This window comes from Sus scrofa, chromosome X, assembly GCF_054392235.1.
Source record: "Sus scrofa isolate SSC_HxYL_T2T_F1_AM1 chromosome X, Sscrofa_HxYL_maternal_Yorkshire_Landrace_v2.0, whole genome shotgun sequence".
NCBI lineage: Eukaryota > Metazoa > Chordata > Mammalia > Artiodactyla > Suidae > Sus > Sus scrofa.
Window position 1 is genome coordinate 31,918,562 of NC_139401.1, and position 17,078 is coordinate 31,935,639.

General features: G+C 36.0%; 1 protein-coding gene across 25 annotated transcripts in view; it reads right to left on the bottom strand.

The window, feature by feature from the left end:
* DMD (dystrophin) overlaps positions 1-17,078 on the bottom strand; it is a 2,611,869-nt gene that overhangs the window by 1,230,705 nt on the left and 1,364,086 nt on the right. For all 25 annotated transcript variants that reach the window (XM_021079543.2, XM_085006422.1, XM_085006420.1 and 22 more), the window contains 1 exon segment: positions 12,039-12,211. In XM_021079543.2, the coding sequence (XP_020935202.1) occupies positions 12,039-12,211 (173 nt within the window).

Genomic DNA, 17,078 nt, shown 5'->3' on the forward strand with positions numbered 1-17,078 from the left:
GTTGTTATCAGAAGGTTGAATCTCATCACAAATATTTAGTTATTTTTATCATACTATTAAGCTACTGAAATATAAATTTGATGAAGTCCCTTTCTTGTCATTGAATACTGTGGATTTTTATTTTATTTGTGAGAAAAGAATGTTTCTCTTTTAGAAGCGTTGGCCTGGATTAGAAAATGCTTTATTATGTGCATTGTAAACCTACCCATTTACCACAGCTAGACAAAGACTCCTTCTTACTTTGTCATGAAGCTGCTTGTTTTTAAACAAATTTTGCCAAGAGACATAAACCAGATGGCCTTCTTCAAGGGTATACTGTGAGCCATGATTGTCAGCTTATGGTAGTTTTAAGCAGCTGACAGCTGGGTATGGAAAGTCATGATGCTATTCAGAAATCCAACTTCCAAATGTGCCAAAGAATAAGGAGACTCAAGTTGGTAAATAGAATTCTGCCTTTAAGTTTGTTTCAATACCTTATTTTTTCAGGAGTCTTTAAATTTCTGCTTCATAATATTAAATTTTTCTTTCGTAAAATAGAAGTGCCCCTAACACATTGTATTAGAGATAAAATTTATGAGAAAATGGGTTCAGGATATATTTTCAAGTGGAATCAACAAGTTATAGGTCAGGCTTTCTCATATAGTTACAAATTCACCATCAAAAATTATCTGAGTAATGCTGTAATATTCTACTAGGGTAGTGTAGTATTTTAGCTTGTCATTCCTGATTCTATTCTATAGTATTAATTTATATCCCCATTCTTGACATGGCTTCATAGTGAGCAGAATATATTCCTCTCCTCAAGGACTTTAGGCTTGCCATGTTGCTTGATTTGACCATTGGATGTGGATGAAAGATGCAGTGTGTCAGTTCCAAGTTAGGGTCTTTAGAAGCATTATGTGTTTCTGCTTGCCCTTCTGAGAGCTTCTGAATTCTGCCATGGAAGAACATGCCCTAAGTATCTGCTGCCCTTCCAGCCTGCATCCCAGAGTGAAACACACAGCTCAGCCCTATTCATTCAACCTATGTCAGACAGGATGAAATAGAGTTGAGTCAGAGTACCTCCATAGGCATGAGAGTAATTACTTGCTGTTATTTTGGGGTATGTTTATTACAAAGAATTATTGTGGTAGCACTTGACCACTACCAGTAGACTTTGTTAAGGGCCCAATGGACAGTGACTTTGGGTCACACCTACATAACAGGGTGATAAAGAAAATGGGATAAGACAAATATGAGAGTTGGCATATATGTCCTAATAACAATGCTATTACTTTATAGAAGGTACTCATTAAAATTATAGAATTATATCTTTGATAATCTCAGAATTCCTTCATTGGAATTACAATCCTTGGTTCCACATATTATCTTTGAATGTAAGAGGAATACAAACAAATGAAAGAAAAAATAAAGAATTTCAAGGGAATCTAAACAGAAAAAAAATCACCTTTTGTGAAAAAATATACAGCTTAAATTTATTCAATCATGCAAATTATTCAAATAGTAAGAATTTTTTAAATGTCCATCTAAACTGCTACCTATTTTTCTAAGTAGCTAACCATTCCACAAAACCACATAGAATATTTTAAAATGTGTTGTTTCTAGCAGAAATTGCTCAAAAAACCACATCTTTAGCTTGTAATGGGCAGTTTTCCCTTGAGGAAACTGATGTTTTCATGAGGAATTTGAGACTGTCCATGGATACACTAAAACTAATAAGAAAATAATTCTTGTGAAAACTGCCTTACAGGCAGAAATTTGCAATTCTCACAGAGTAAAGGGATTTTTTAAAGTGTTAGAATTTTGTAAGGGCAAGAAATCAACTCCCCACTCCCTTAGAAGAATAGAATTTAAAACAAGCAAGCAAGGAGGTGAACAAACAAAAAGTTTGTTGACTTCCATTAGAAAGTTATGTTGATTTTAGTGGCTAATGGGTGTATTTTCTTTATGAGAATATTTATTTCTCTCAAAGACCACAATTATAAGAACAGATCAAGATCTCGGATTATTCATATATTGCCAAATCCATACTGCAGAGTCATAATTCAATCTTACTATGGAAAAATGAAAGTAATATGAGGAAATTTACACTCCATAAATATTTTGTTGAATAAAACATAATGGAAATGAAGTTATTATTAACCAAAGAAACAAGAAGCTTATTCATTCCAAAATAGTATAACTGTTGAGTGATTAGTTTATCATTTACATTAAAGGATTCATCAATTTAAAAATTAATATGTATTGAGCAGCTACCATGTGATTATACTGTTTGGTCTGGGGGTGACAGAGGTATATAGCACAGTTTCTGCCCTATAGGAACAAAAACTCTACTGGATGGTATAGAGTTGCACTTGGTTATATAAGAAATTTAAATTTAAGATAAGCACCTATAAGAGCAGTAATAAACAGAGCATTCTAGGAATACAGAAAATGGAATAATTGATTGAGACCAGCAAATACTCCAAATAGTGATATTTGCACTGGGTCCTGAATGATGGGTAGGACACTGACCACTGCCAAAGAAAAAGGCAGGTCTCCTCAAGCACTTGAAGAAATCCTGTACATTTGGCTTTGCCTAGTATCTTATAGAATCACAGCCTCATTTTCTAGAGATATTGAATATGAAGATACTCCCTTCTAAATACATCTATTTAAAACATTAAGTGGTGGTTTTGTTGGGAATAGAGGGAAAAGCCAGATAGATTAATGAATGAAAATTTGCTTTGAGAGCATGGAGAGGCAGAACAAGTGGGTATTGGGCAATGAAGAAAAACTTCTACTTTTATGTAAGTAAAATTCAGGAAGCCAAATCAAGATGTCAGCTCATTCAGGTTCATAAAATTATCAAAGAAAGGAGGGGAAGGAAATAATGCTCATCAAAGCCATACCTTTTGACATATTTCCTAAGGCTGTTTAAAAAGACAAACTAAAATACACTTCCTCTGTTTATACATTGAGGACTGTTAATTCTTTTCTAGTATCCATTCTCCCACTTTTCTCTAACCATACATTTTTTGGCATGGCACACAGCATTCAGGAATAAATACAACATTCTTCAGCCTCCTTTGAAGTTTAGGTGTGGTCATGTGACTGACTTTGGCAAATGAAGTATAGTCTAAGTAAAATGTGACAGCCCCCAGGAAACTTCCAGAAAAAGACTATTGGTATGAATCCTTTGCCCCTTCTCCCCAGTTCCTCCCAATCTTGCTTTTTAAAGTGAATGTGGTGGGAGCTCCATCATGCAGTCTATAATGAAGGCCTTCCATATAAGAATAGCTGGGTAGAAAGCAGAAATGAGCAGAGCCGTCACTATACCTACTTGGACTGTACACTGCTAGGTTTTTAAGGAGAGAGAAATATGCTTTGCTGCCTTGAGCTTCACTCTTAGCCAAAACAAATTCTAATTGATAGAGCAAAGACAATTTCTGGAAAAGTTACATTTAGTACAACTTTACTTTCTTCCAAAACTCATCTATTCTATGTAGAATATATGGGGGATGTGTGTGTGTGTGTGTGTGTGTGTGTGTGTGTGTGTGGAGAAAGAGGAGAGAGAGAGGAAGTGAGAGAAAGAAATTTTAACATAGCAAAGCCAAGAAACGCACAATGAGTAAAACCAAGTAGTGGCATTATTTCCAAAATGAGGCTAGTTCTATATGTTTCCAGTTGTTTTCTGTATTAGAGCCTTTTCCTTTAGTCACTGATGAAAATGGAAGTTTATTTAGTAGGAAATAAGCAAACTATGCCCCCCCTACACTGAAGAAGTAGAATCATCTATGGTAAAGAATGGAAATGTGTATATATAGTTATCCTGGGAAAAAAAATGCTCAATTACTTGAGAAAAAGATTCAGGATATTGATCTATGGTTAACTCTGAGATTATGTGAATTTTATATCTAGTCAATTTCTTATCTGAAGTGAATTTTAAACTAACCTCTATGTGAACTGTAAAGATTTATAAGAATCTGAAAATTTTGAAGATATAAGGTAAATAATCCTGTTTGGAATGGCTATCATAAAAAGCAAATCACTCTGCAATTCTTGAGTGCTTTGAACTAGCAATAGGAACATACAGAAGATAAGGTGATGGGCAAAAAGGAACTTATATTTAATCAATTTCATGAAGTCCTTTTATTAAATAAATACAATAGATCCCCTTCATTCAATTCCTTTACCAACTGTTCTCAAGATCTAAGAATTCAGAAGAAATTATAATTAAATAAATATAAACCAAAGGCTAGTTTAAATATCTATTTCAAATGATATATGATTCATGCTTTAAACAGAGCTTCAAAAAATCAGAATTGCAGATTAAAAATACTGTTTGTATACCACCTCCTCCGAATCCAATCATCTGTTGATGGACATTTGGGTTGTTTCCATATCCTGGCTATTGTGAATAGGGCTGCAATGAACATGCGGGTGCATGTGTCACTTTTAAGTAGAGTTTTGTCTGGATAGATGCCCAAGAGTGGGATTGCGGGGTCATATGGAAATTCTATGTATAGATTTCTAAGGTATCTCCAAACTGTTCTCCATAGTGGCTATACCAGTTTACATTCCCACCAACAGTGCAGGAGGGTTCCCTTTTCTCCACACCCCCTCCAGCACTTGTTATTTGTGGACTTATTAATGATGGCCATTCTGACTGGTGTGAGGTGAGGTGGTATCTCATGGTAGTTTTGATGTGCATTTCTCTTATAATCAGCGATGTTGAGCATTTTTTCATGTGTTTGTTGGCCATCTGTATATCTTCTTTGGAGAAATGTCTATTCAGGTCTTTTGCCCATTTTTCCATTGATTGATTGGCTTTTTTGCTGTTGGGTTGTATAAGTTGCTTATGTATTCTAGAGATTAAGCCCTTGTCGGTTGCATCATTTGAAACTATTTTCTCCCATTCTGTAAGTTGTCTTTTTGTTTTCATTTTGGTTTCCTTTGCTGTGCAAAAGCTTTTCAGTTTGATTAGGAAGATGTGGTATATATACACAATGGAAGACTACTCAGCCATAAAAAAGAATGACATAATGCCATTTGCAGCAACATGGATGGAACTAGAGAATCTCATACTGAGTGAAATGAGCCAGAAAGACAAAGACAAATACCATATGATATAACCTATAACTTGAATCTAATATCTAGCACAAATGAACAGCTCCTCAGAAAAGAAAATCATGGACTTGGAGAAAAGACTTGTGGCTGCCTGATGGGAGGGGGAGGGAGTGGGAGGGATCGGGAGCTTGGGGTTATCAGACACAACTTAGAATAGATTTACAAGGAGATCCTGCTGAGTAGCATTGAGAACTTTGTTTAGATACTCATGTTGCAACAGAACAAAGGGTGGGGAAAAAAATGTAATTGTAATGTATACATGTAAGGATAACTTGATCCCCTTGCTGTACAGTGGGAAAATAAAATAAAAAAAATAACATACCATGAAAAAAAAATATTGTTTGTTGACTTTTTTTTTTTATCTTTTCTAGGGCTGCTCCTGTGGCATATGGAGTTCCCAGGCTAGGGGTCTAATCGGAGCTGTAGCCATGAGCGTACACCAGAGCCACAGCAACTCGGGATCCGAGCCGCGTCTATGACCTACACCACAGCTGCCGGATCGTTAACCCACTGAGCAAGGGCAGGGATCGAACCCGCAACCTTATGGTTCCTAGTCTGATTCATTAACCACTGCACCATCATGGGAACTCCAACAATTGGCTTGTTTTAATAAGACTGTTTGATAGTCAATATGTTAACATTAAATGCCTCCTAATATCAACAATATGTGATTAATCTTTTGTGGTTTAAAGTTTTGCCTCTTGTGGTAAAACCTCCATGTAATTGGCATCAGCAAATCACAGACTTCATTTTGGGCTATTCGGTGTAAACGAGACTCCTCTATTCAGCTCAAAATTGCTCTCTCAGTGGTGTGCAAAGTGTAACAACTGGCCAGGAAAAGATATTCAGGATAGGTAGGGATTAATACAGATTATACAGAGCCCCAGTAGACATATGAACACTTGAACAGAGCAGCATGACATAGAAGGTAATCTACAGGAGGGGACGACCCCTAAATTGAAAAGGTGGTGTAGGGGTGAAGTTTGGTGAAGGGAAATAATAGCAAATGAGAGGTTAGTAAAATATTTGCCTTTCCTAAAGGTTTTATGATTTATTTTCAACATATATGATATATCGATGCTGTCATATTGTAGTTTTCATCATCATCATTAACACCAAATATTATTTCTTAACCAAATATGCTGTACTGGGCATTGTACAAGGAAGAAAAATTGATATGGTTTCAGACATCAGGTAATTAATAAATTAAAACAGACTAATCAATGTAGACAAAGGTAGCGGAACAGATAGTGAAAAAGATGCTTAACTGGAGAACGCCTGAAGGTTAACAATAAGCTATTAAATATTTCCAATATTTAGGTAAATTGGTGAGTATGTGGGTGTATCTATGTATAAAAATGTTTTTGGATATATCTGTAAAGATAAAGATGTATTCTTTACATAGATAACTAAGTTCTAAAAGTGAATTCTATCAAATCCAATATTTAATAATTAATGATTGTTAAAAAAATACTTAAAGAACCAAAACAGAAGCCTTCACCATACATCACGGTCTAACAGCACAAACAAGTGGGATATAAATAGAAAATGTCACTTCTTCCTCAATTTAATACATTTCCCTCTGTAGTATCCCTATGAATGAATGTATGAGATTCCTTTTCCCTGGTCAGTACAACAATGACTCAAAAATGAGATGTAATGGCATTTGTTTAAACCTGTTAATTCTTAATTCTACCAAGTTCAAAAAACAACAGTTGAATTATGTATTGGCACTTATATATATACCTGGGGGGAGGATATGAAGACTCAATCTGACATGAAAATCTTTACTTTTAGTAGAGACTAATTCTAACAATGCAATGTTAATCTTTCCTGAGTTGTCAGGATCCTGTGTGTGCTTATCATGTATCTTCCCAGCTACATATGGCATTGTGACAAATAGAAGAGGCTGCTAATGCTGCTATAGCTGAATGTCTCATTTAGGAACAAACAATTCTGGAAAAGCTCCCAGATTATGCATCTGTCCCTCTAGCTTCCACTTGAGAGGATAAAATTGTATGGCAATGCCAAGAGGATTATTATATTATTCTTTCCCTCTGTGGGTGGTGTGTGGTTATTTCCCTCACCTTGACATGAGAGAAAAATATTTATCGAATATCTGAATAGAAAAATTACAACTAAGACGCAAATTCTTATGGGAAAGTTGCATTTGGAGCGGGATTGCAGAACTACATGCTTGTCCCCCCAGAATCTGAATACAGAGATGATTAAGGCACTTTCTCTTTAAATCAGATTTCTTTGGTTTTTATTCCTATTTTCTTCCCTTTCATTTCTATCATTGTCTCATTTTCCTTCGTGCAGCACAAATGGCAGCAAGAGTCTGTGAGTGCATTAATACTGTGGACTTGGAACTAAGGGAGTCAAACAAAGGAGAAATCCCTGGGGAAGCAGATTTTAGCTCTCCCATCCCCAGCATCCTGGTAACATGTGGCACCGTGGTCCCAGCATGATCGTGGTAAATTTGGGAAAGCTTTCTCTAGAGTAGTAGTACCCATAAATTTATCTTAAAGTATGTACTGGTCAATTATAAAGTGTTCAGAGGTCCAGGGTGAAATACCAAAGATAGAACAATGTAACATGCTTTTCTTTCTTTCTTTCTTTCTTTCTTTCTTTCTTTCTTTCTTTCTTTCTTTCTTTCTTTCTTTCTTTCTTTCTTTCTTTTTTTTTTTTTGTCTTTTTAGGGTCACACCCATGGCATGCATGTGGAGATTCCTAGGCTAGGGGTCTAATTGAAGCTGTAGCCTCTGGCCAATACCACAGCCACAGCAATGCCATATCTGAGCCGTGTCTGTGACCTACACCACGGCTCACAGCAACACCAGATCCTTAACCCACTGAGCAAGACCAGGGATTGAAACTGCATCCTCATGGATCCTAGTCAGATTCATTTCCACTGAGGCAGGACAGAAACTCCTGTAACATGCTTTTCTTAGGGAAATACCTTTTTTTTAAAAAAATTCTGAGATTAGGGCCTTCCTGCACTTAAAAATGTATGTATTTGTTACATTTTAATATTAAATGTAGATTTCACTCAAGTAAATCCAACATACACACAGAAAAGGATACAAATCACATGTGCACAGTTCCATAAATTGTTTCCAGGAAATGTACGAAGGCCACCATCATCCAGAAGAATAAATAAAACATTACTCAGAACCCCAGAACTTGCTCCTGCCCTTGTTAATTACTACTTTCTACAAAGGTAACCATAATTGAATTTTAACCCCTGATATGCCTGTTTTTGAGTTTTTTTTTTTTTAATGGAATCATACAACATATATCCTTCTGTGTCTGGCGTCTTTTATGCAACACTGTTCCCTATTTCTTATTTTATGAAATATCATTGTTAATAGAATTTGATTTTCTAAATGCTCGCATAGTGTCATACCAGAATCTGCTATTGCACAATAATGCCATCTTATGGCTATAGAGCAATTCATAATCTAGAAACTACTTTCACTTTTATTATCTGATTTGACCTGTGCTATCTTGTGAGCTTTAGGAATAATGTCCTGAAAACGGGGCAAATTTATTAATTATTTGAGGGACAGTAACAATGGTATCAGAAAGGAAAGACAACAAAGTATAAGGAACTTGATAGATCCTCCTTAAGTGTTTGATGAAAGAAGGGAAGTACATTGTTTCTCTAATACTATGTAGATCTTTTGTTGATTCTTTATTTTCATGTGTTTCCCATAGGTATCTTTTATAAACAGTGAGCAACACACCAAGAAATAGATGAAAACAGCATTTAGTAACAATATTAATTTTGCATAAAATTAAGCATTTATCTTACCTGTCTGTATAAATCTATCCATACACATGGATGTGTATATGCACACATGTAATTCATAGATTTAGTGTTTACTATGTTCACTATTTGTGTTTCCACGAGAAGGAGCCACTTAGAATAATTTGAGGATTTGTAACTTTACTGAGGCACAGGTTGAAATTCAATTTGCTGAAAGGCAATATATAGAAAGCAGGTCTCCTAGATTATGAGTGAGCAGCCACAAGTAAATATGGCTTTTACTTCTCTACTTGGCTCAACCTAGAGAATAGTCTGTTTTAGTTTATGACATTTAATAGAGGTAAGTTTTGCTATATGGCATTTACGAATTTGGTGATTAATAATGGTCCCAGAGCATATGCCTCAGGAATACCAAGAGACTAATGCATTTTCTCATATGTGTTACTTATTTTGAGTAAACTATGCAATTCTATGAGAGCTAAATATTTTGGCAAAATGGAGATAGGCAGATATGCCATGTAGTATGTGCTTGGGCAAGTCACTTAGCATCTTATGATTTAGTCTCCTTTGTTAAATAATGAATTGAGGATAAAATTACTAACATATTTTCTACATGTAAAAAAAGCCTTTATTATTAACTATAATTATTTGGATTATTCAGAAAATATTCATTATTCTTTCTCTTCCACTATAGGAAGAGACTACTTCCCCATTCTATTGATGTCAGGCTTGCTTTGTTTAATAGAATTTGAGTGGATTTAATATGATCACAGGCTATAAGTGCTCTTAGGAGGTGAGGTTTGGTTTCTGATCTGGTGATCTGTCATGAGAACAGACTGTCACTGACCCTTCATCTTCAGCCCAGAATAAAGGTATATGTAGCAGACCTTAATCCAACACATATCCTGGATTCTAGCCCAGTTAAGCTATTGCTTGAAATGGCTGCCTATCCATACCCTGCCCAGGTAAGCCAAAACACAGGTAATCAAAACATCCCAAACATGTGAATAAATGCTTGTTTAAAGTCTTTGAATTTTGGGGGTGATTTATATCACCATATTATTGTAATAGCTAACTAATACACTATCAAACCTGGATCATACATGAAAAAATACTAATAATTTCTTACTGGTTCAAATGCATTTTATTTTTACCTCAAGTTGGCTTATTTAAAAAAAATCAGTAGATTTTTGTTGAGAATCAAACATGAAGGTTGTACTGGACATTTGTCTATTAAAGAATATATAGCTTCTAATCTCTCTAAGGATTCCAGAATCTACTATTGTATGGGATTGGTTGGAGATAAATTCCTGACTATTACTATAATGGAGCCCAAATTCCAGCTATTTATTTTCCCTAAACCCTGGCAGTTAGAACCCAGTTATATAACCAAAGCATGCCTTATAACAGGAGTTGGCAATTTACGGCCCACAAGCAAAATCTGTCATACCACTTGTCTTTGTAAATAAAGTTTTATTAGAACAAGCCATGCCTATTTGTTTATGTATTGCCTATGGTTTCTTTCACCCTGCCACTGCAGTTGATTACTTCCAGCAGAGGTTATATGACTTGCAAAGACTTAAATATTTATTAATTAGCCCTTCAGAAAAACTAAATCCAGCTACTGCCTTAACAGATGATTCTGTCAGAAACCTTAATTCCAAAATTAGTGACACAAAAAGAGGTAATAATTTTGATATATCTTGGCAGTGATAGTAGCAAAAATATCCAGTGGCAATGGAACCTCTGGTGTACCAGTGGACCATGGCTATGACAGCAGTTTATAATTCAGATTCACCTTGTGGCTTGATTCTGGATTTGTTTCTCCATGCATAGCCTGGTCTTCCTGGACAATTTCTGCCCATATTTAAACCTGGTTCTAAGGTCTTTTCATTGACTTCATGAGTTATTTGACATCCTTCCAATTATATAATTCTACCTAAGGTAACCAGAGTGATTTTTTATTAATTTTAACTCAGAACATTGAATGGTCCATCAACTTTGCTTTATTCCTGACCCTGAGTAAGATGTTCCTACTCTACCCCCCAAGGATCTTGTTCTTGCCCTCTAGCATCGCTCATTTATCTATCAACTGGTACTCTATTGGCTGTTTGTCCATTTTCTCTCTAGAACTGGGAGGTCCTTCAAATCAGGGATTGAATTTAAATTAACTCTCTATGGTACTCAGGAAAATGTGAAAGCATATAAGAAAGAATTAACAGGCATGAAGACTATCAGAGCCAGAAGACCATTATTTTTATCATCAAAATTTCCAAGCTTGATTGAGTCATTATCATGTATAAGCAATTTGCTAAGCATTCTATATACATTGTATCATTTAATCCTCACAACAGCCCTTTGACTTAGAAAATATTTTATCCCATTTCATAGATAAGGGAATTGTGAAGCATAAAGTTTCAGGCACCTGCTCAAGGACATAAAGCCAGTAAGCAGCTGAGCCAGTATTCCAAAACAAGCTGAACTCTAGTCTGTGGATATGAGCAATGGCTTTAAAACAATTTTACCTGAGAGTAGAAACTACATGGTCTCTTATAGCATGAGGCTAAGAAATGTACATGAATTTTAAAAATATGGTCAACATTTGGATATTTTAATTAAGGGAAGTACTAAAAATTAATTATTTTAAATCAACAAATTACTTGAAACAAAATAGTAGGAAAACTTCAAAATGTAAAGCACTACCTTCTTAGTAGAAACAATACATGAGAATTAACTTTGTGTTGATAGCTTACATTTCCAAAATGTTAATCTAAGTACATCAATCTACTATAAATCTACTGGATACAGATTTGGTCAAAAATGTACATTTTATATCAGACAATTAAACTACCTCAATTAAATGACCACATCTGTTTTGATATAACCTGAAATTTTAGAGAATATTAAAAGTTCTCCAGTATAATGCTAACTTCAGTAAAGAAATGCTAACTTCAGTACAGAAAAACTTGCTGAATTTAGCTCATTAGTCTCATTATTTGTTCTCATTCCACTTACCTTTTTTTCCAGTGATAGTGATATTTTCCCCCTCCTCCTCCCTCCCTCTCTTTTTTTTTTTCCCCATGGAGAACCCTGAAATGAACTCGAGAATTCCTGGGAGACAGGTATGATCATTTAGTAAACAGAAAGTGGTACCTACCCTTGTCGGTCCTTATACATTTTGTTAACTCTTTCCCATTGGAAATCGAGCTGTGAGAGAGCTTCCTGTAGCCTTGTCCTTTCCACAGGTGTGGCACTTTGCAATCCTGCTGTCTTTTTATTGTGGATAATGTCAACCCGACCTGAGATCTGTTGCAGGCTGTCTTTTATATTCTGTAACATTGAAATTTTAAAGCAAGTCAGATATGATTCGGCTGTCTAAGAAAGGCGAAGAAAGGAAATTTATCAACCCCAGAAGTAACTAATGGACTTACATTTTTAATTATTGACTTTTGAAAGTCATCAGCCCTGGAGCCTTGTGATTTCAACCTGTCCAACTTCAAAGGGTAATTCACAGTCCTCATCTTGAGACAGATGATCATTTCCTCTATCTTAACACTCTGTCTTCGTCAGGCTCCTGCTACCTTCTTGTCTGCAACCTTGTCCATTGCTTCTCAGTCTCTTTTATGTAATCCTTCCTTTTACTAATCTCTTAATATTGGAGTGCTCTAGTTTAGTTCTAACACTTCGTTCCTTATCTATTTATATTGCCTCCTATTTTGTCCCATGATTGTAAATAATCTCTATATGACAATGACTCCCAAACTTGGATTTCCAGCCCTGACCTTAACTCTGAAATTCAGAGTTACAAATACAACAACTTTCTTGACACTTAGATGTCTTATGGGCAATTCAAACTCAATACAGCCCCAACCACATTCTGAACTGCATCCTCTTGTCCTTCTCTTCCGATGGTTTACCCTATCTCAGGAAATGACATATCAATCAATAGTTTTTCAGGCTGACAACCTTGGAATCATCCTTGATCTTTCTTTTTTAATTTCAAGTATTCAGGCTGTTGGACAATCCTGTTGGCTCTACTTCCAGAACATGTCTAGAATTTGACCACTTCTCATTATCTCCCTTGCTATGACTCTAATATAAGCTATCCTTATATCTCACCTGGAATATCAAAATAGTTACCTAAATGATCCTTCTGTTTACAGTCCTGCCTCTCTCCCAGTCAATTTTCCACACAACAGCCAAAGAAAGTAATATAAAACAAACATCAGATCATAACCTCTCAAAACCCTCTAATGGCTCCTCTTCAAACCCAATGAGCCACAGTGGGAACTTCCATAATTCATATTTGATCATAAGCCAAGGAAAGGGCTCAGAAAGTAAGTACAATTTGTAGTAAACATAGCTTAGCAGTTGAAGTGGAAAGGATACTATACTTAGTAGGTAACAGGGATCCTGGGCAGCCATATTTGACTGATTCTCCAGAACTTTACTGGATTAAGGGAATATGGGTCAGGAAACAGAGGCTTGAGATGATTAAAAATGTACTTAAAGGGAGTTCCCGTCATAGCTCAGCAGTAACGAACCCAACTAGTATCCATGAGGACACGGGTTCAACCCCTGGCTTCACTCATTGGATTATGGATTCAGCATTGCCGTGAGCTGTGGTGTAGGTCACAGATGTGGCTCAAATCTGATCTTGCTGTGGCTGTGGCATAGGCCTGCAGCTATAGCTCCAATTTGACCCCTAGCCTGGGAACCTCCATATACTGCGGGTGCTGCCCTAAAACGACAAACAAAAAAATGTACTTAAAAAACACTACATGTAATTCAGTAGACAGAATATCTATCCATCTATCTATCTATCTATCTATCTACCTACCTACCTACCTACCTATTTCAAATTGCAGAATAGACTTATGGTTGCCAAGTGGGGGGGAGAGTGGGATGGTTGGAGAGCTTGGGGTTAATAGATACAAACTTTTGCCTGTGGAATGGATTAACAATGAGATCTTGCTGTCTAGCACTGGGAACTATGTTTAGTCATTTATGATGGAGCATGATAATGTGTAAAAAATAGAATGTGTACATGTATGTGTAAATGGGCCACCATGCCATACAGTAGAAAAAAATTTGTTTTGGGGAAATAATTTAAAAAATAAAATTAAATTAAAAAAATGATTTAGAATCTGCATCCTCAAGATAAATATTTAAAAGTGAATTATTAATTTGGCACCTAAAATTAATACAATAATGGAAAATGCAATCTTATGTTTTACTACATTCTTTTTTGTTCTTCCTGTTTTTCTTTTTGGGGCTGTACCTGTGGCGTATGGAGGTTCCCAGGACAGGGGTCAAATTAGAGCTACAGTTGCCAGCCTACTCAACAGCCATAGCAATACCAGAATGGAGATGCCTCTGTGACCTACACCACAGCTCCTGGCAACACATGGATCCTTAACCCAGTGAGTGAGGCCAGGGATTGAACCCACAACTGCTTGGACACTAGTTGGGTTTGTTACCACTGAGCCACAACAGGAACTCCTTATTGCATTCTTAAAGGCAATATGTTTTTAGGATAATTTACATGGAAATTTAATTTACAATAATTTTTAAGATTTTGGACATATGATGAAGTAATATGGATTTTATAAAACTTGAAATTTATATAATTATAAATTTTAAAACAATTTTTCTACATAATCCTGCATGATTTCACTCCATCTTCACAATATTACTGCTGAGTAGGCTGGGGCAGGTAATATCATCGATCTAATTGCAAAGCTAAAAACACTGAGCCTTAGAAATTTTATGCCTAGGACACAACTATTAAAAGTTATATTCAGCGTCTAAATCTAAGTCTTCTATGTTCAAATCCAGTGCCTTGACAACCTCTCTGGCCTACTGTTTGCCATAATCATATATCCATAACCATATAATGCAAGCCAAATTACTGCATTATATTTACTAATATTAATATATTAGTAATATTTTAACGACTTGTGGGTCTCTTGCTACACATTTTCATAAATTATTTGTTTCTGGACTTCCTGTTGTGGCACAGTGGTTAACGAATCTGACTAGGAACCATGAGGTTGCGGGTTCAGTCCCTGCCCTTGCTCAGTGGGTTAACGATCCGGCGTTGCCCTGAGCTGTGGTGTAGGTTGCAGACACAGCTCTGATCCTGCGTTGCTGTGGCTCTGTTGTAGGCCGGTGGCTACAGTTCCGATTCGACCCCTAGACTGGGAACCTCCATATGCTGCGGGAAGTGGCCCTAGAAAAGGCAAAAAGACAAAAAAATAAAATAAAATAAAATAAAATAAAATAAAATAAAATAAAATAAAATTTGGTGTGTACATACCTAGAACAAATTTCTCCATACTAGTGTATATGTTTAGTTTATTAGAATTCACATGTCTGGATGATTTAACTCAGTAAGTTTGCACATAATATAAAAGAAACTAAATTTGTTTTGTTTTTTTAAAATTATTATTCTTGGTACTGGTAGATTGACATTGCTCTGCTTCTTCAATCTCAGGCTTCATTCTGGATTTATCAGTGTCATTCATTCATTCATTCATTCAATAGATGTCCAATGAGTGCCTCTTGAATGTAGGTACTGTTCTAGGAGTTGGAGATGCAGAGATGAACAAGAAAAATAGGAGTTCCCGTTGTGGCTCAGCAGTTATCAAACCTGACTAGCATCCATGAGGATGCGGGTTTGATTCCTGGACTGGCTCAGTAGGTTAAGGATCTGGCATTGCTGTGAGCTATGGTGTAGGTCAGAGATGTGGCTCGGATCTGGCGTTACTGTGGCTCTGTTGTAGGCCGGTAGCTACAGCTCCGGTTAGACCCCTAGCCTAGGAAGCTCCATATGCCGCAGGTGTGGCCCTAGAAAAGAAAAAAGATAAAATAAAAAATAAAATAAATAAAAAACATTAAAAAATAAAAAATGTATAAAGCTCAGGGAGATTTTCATTGGTCTATCAGATAATTCTAAAAGGTTTTTTTATCTTGTCCCTTCTTTTCTGTAGCTGGCGGCTACAGCTCTGATTGGACCCCTAGCCTGGGAACCTCCAGAGGCCGCGGGTGTGGCCCTGAAAAGACAAAAAGACCGCCCCCCCCCAAAAAAGAAAAAGAAAATATTATTTTTTCTTCCTAGAGATTATGCGTATGATGGATGCTGGTCACCACAGACAGTAGGTTAAAAGGAATAGATGGTTCATTTGCAAACCACTGAAAATGGTGAAAATTGTATCTTTTGCTGTCACTGACTGGGTATTGTTGTTTTAAATACAGCACTGCAGTTAAACGTGTATACGTAGACTTTAACATAAGTATATGTGTTTTCAGAGTTATAAAACCCTGCATGATCGTTTTCATATTTTAAGCAGGTGAAAATAAAACCTCTAAGCACTTTTAGATAACAAAAATGCCTTGAGACCCTTTGTAACGTGGCTAAAAGAAGAGCAAAAATTTTTCATTTCTAAGAAAAAAGAATTAGAGAAACCCATTAGTAGCTGTTGTGACAGCAGCTGTTGGGGGGTAGATCTATCTTAAAATTGAAAAAGAGAAATTGGAGCACCAAAGACTCAAACACCAGTTCATTTTCACTATTTGGAATTTGTTTTTATCTGACAGATGAAGGCAACACCCTATATAAATCTAATTCTTATCCATTTTATGTCCTGTCTAGCCACAAGGCACTATATTAATGACATATCAAATTGGGAAGGGTATTCACTCAAAAAGCATTAAAGTACTTATTAATTAGATTTCTCTGAGCTCCTACAGAAAATTTTTAGTTATTTTTAGTGCTTCTATGGGAAGTTGCCCTTTTGATTCTTTTGTTTTTTCCTGCTTTGTTTATGGTCCACTTGTGAAGAACACTTCTTAAATACAACTATTTATTTTGGTCAAAACATTCTCCTTAGGATGATGCATTGTCTTTACATAAATAACAAATCAGTAATTATATGTCATAGATCAAAAAGTGACATCATAATTGGTCAAAGAACAGCTCGGAGAGTTTATGAACAAAAGGAAAACCTCCACACAACTTAATTGCAACCTCAAAATTTCTACCAGACTCATGAATCGTAAGTTCCAATGCAGAAGTTTCTGACTTCCAGAATTTATAGGACAGGGATTATCAAAACAGTTTTGCTGGGAGAATGGAAGGAGGTGGACTGAATCCTTAAAGTGTATTTTAGCAGAGATGGGAGTAAACTGCAGTATG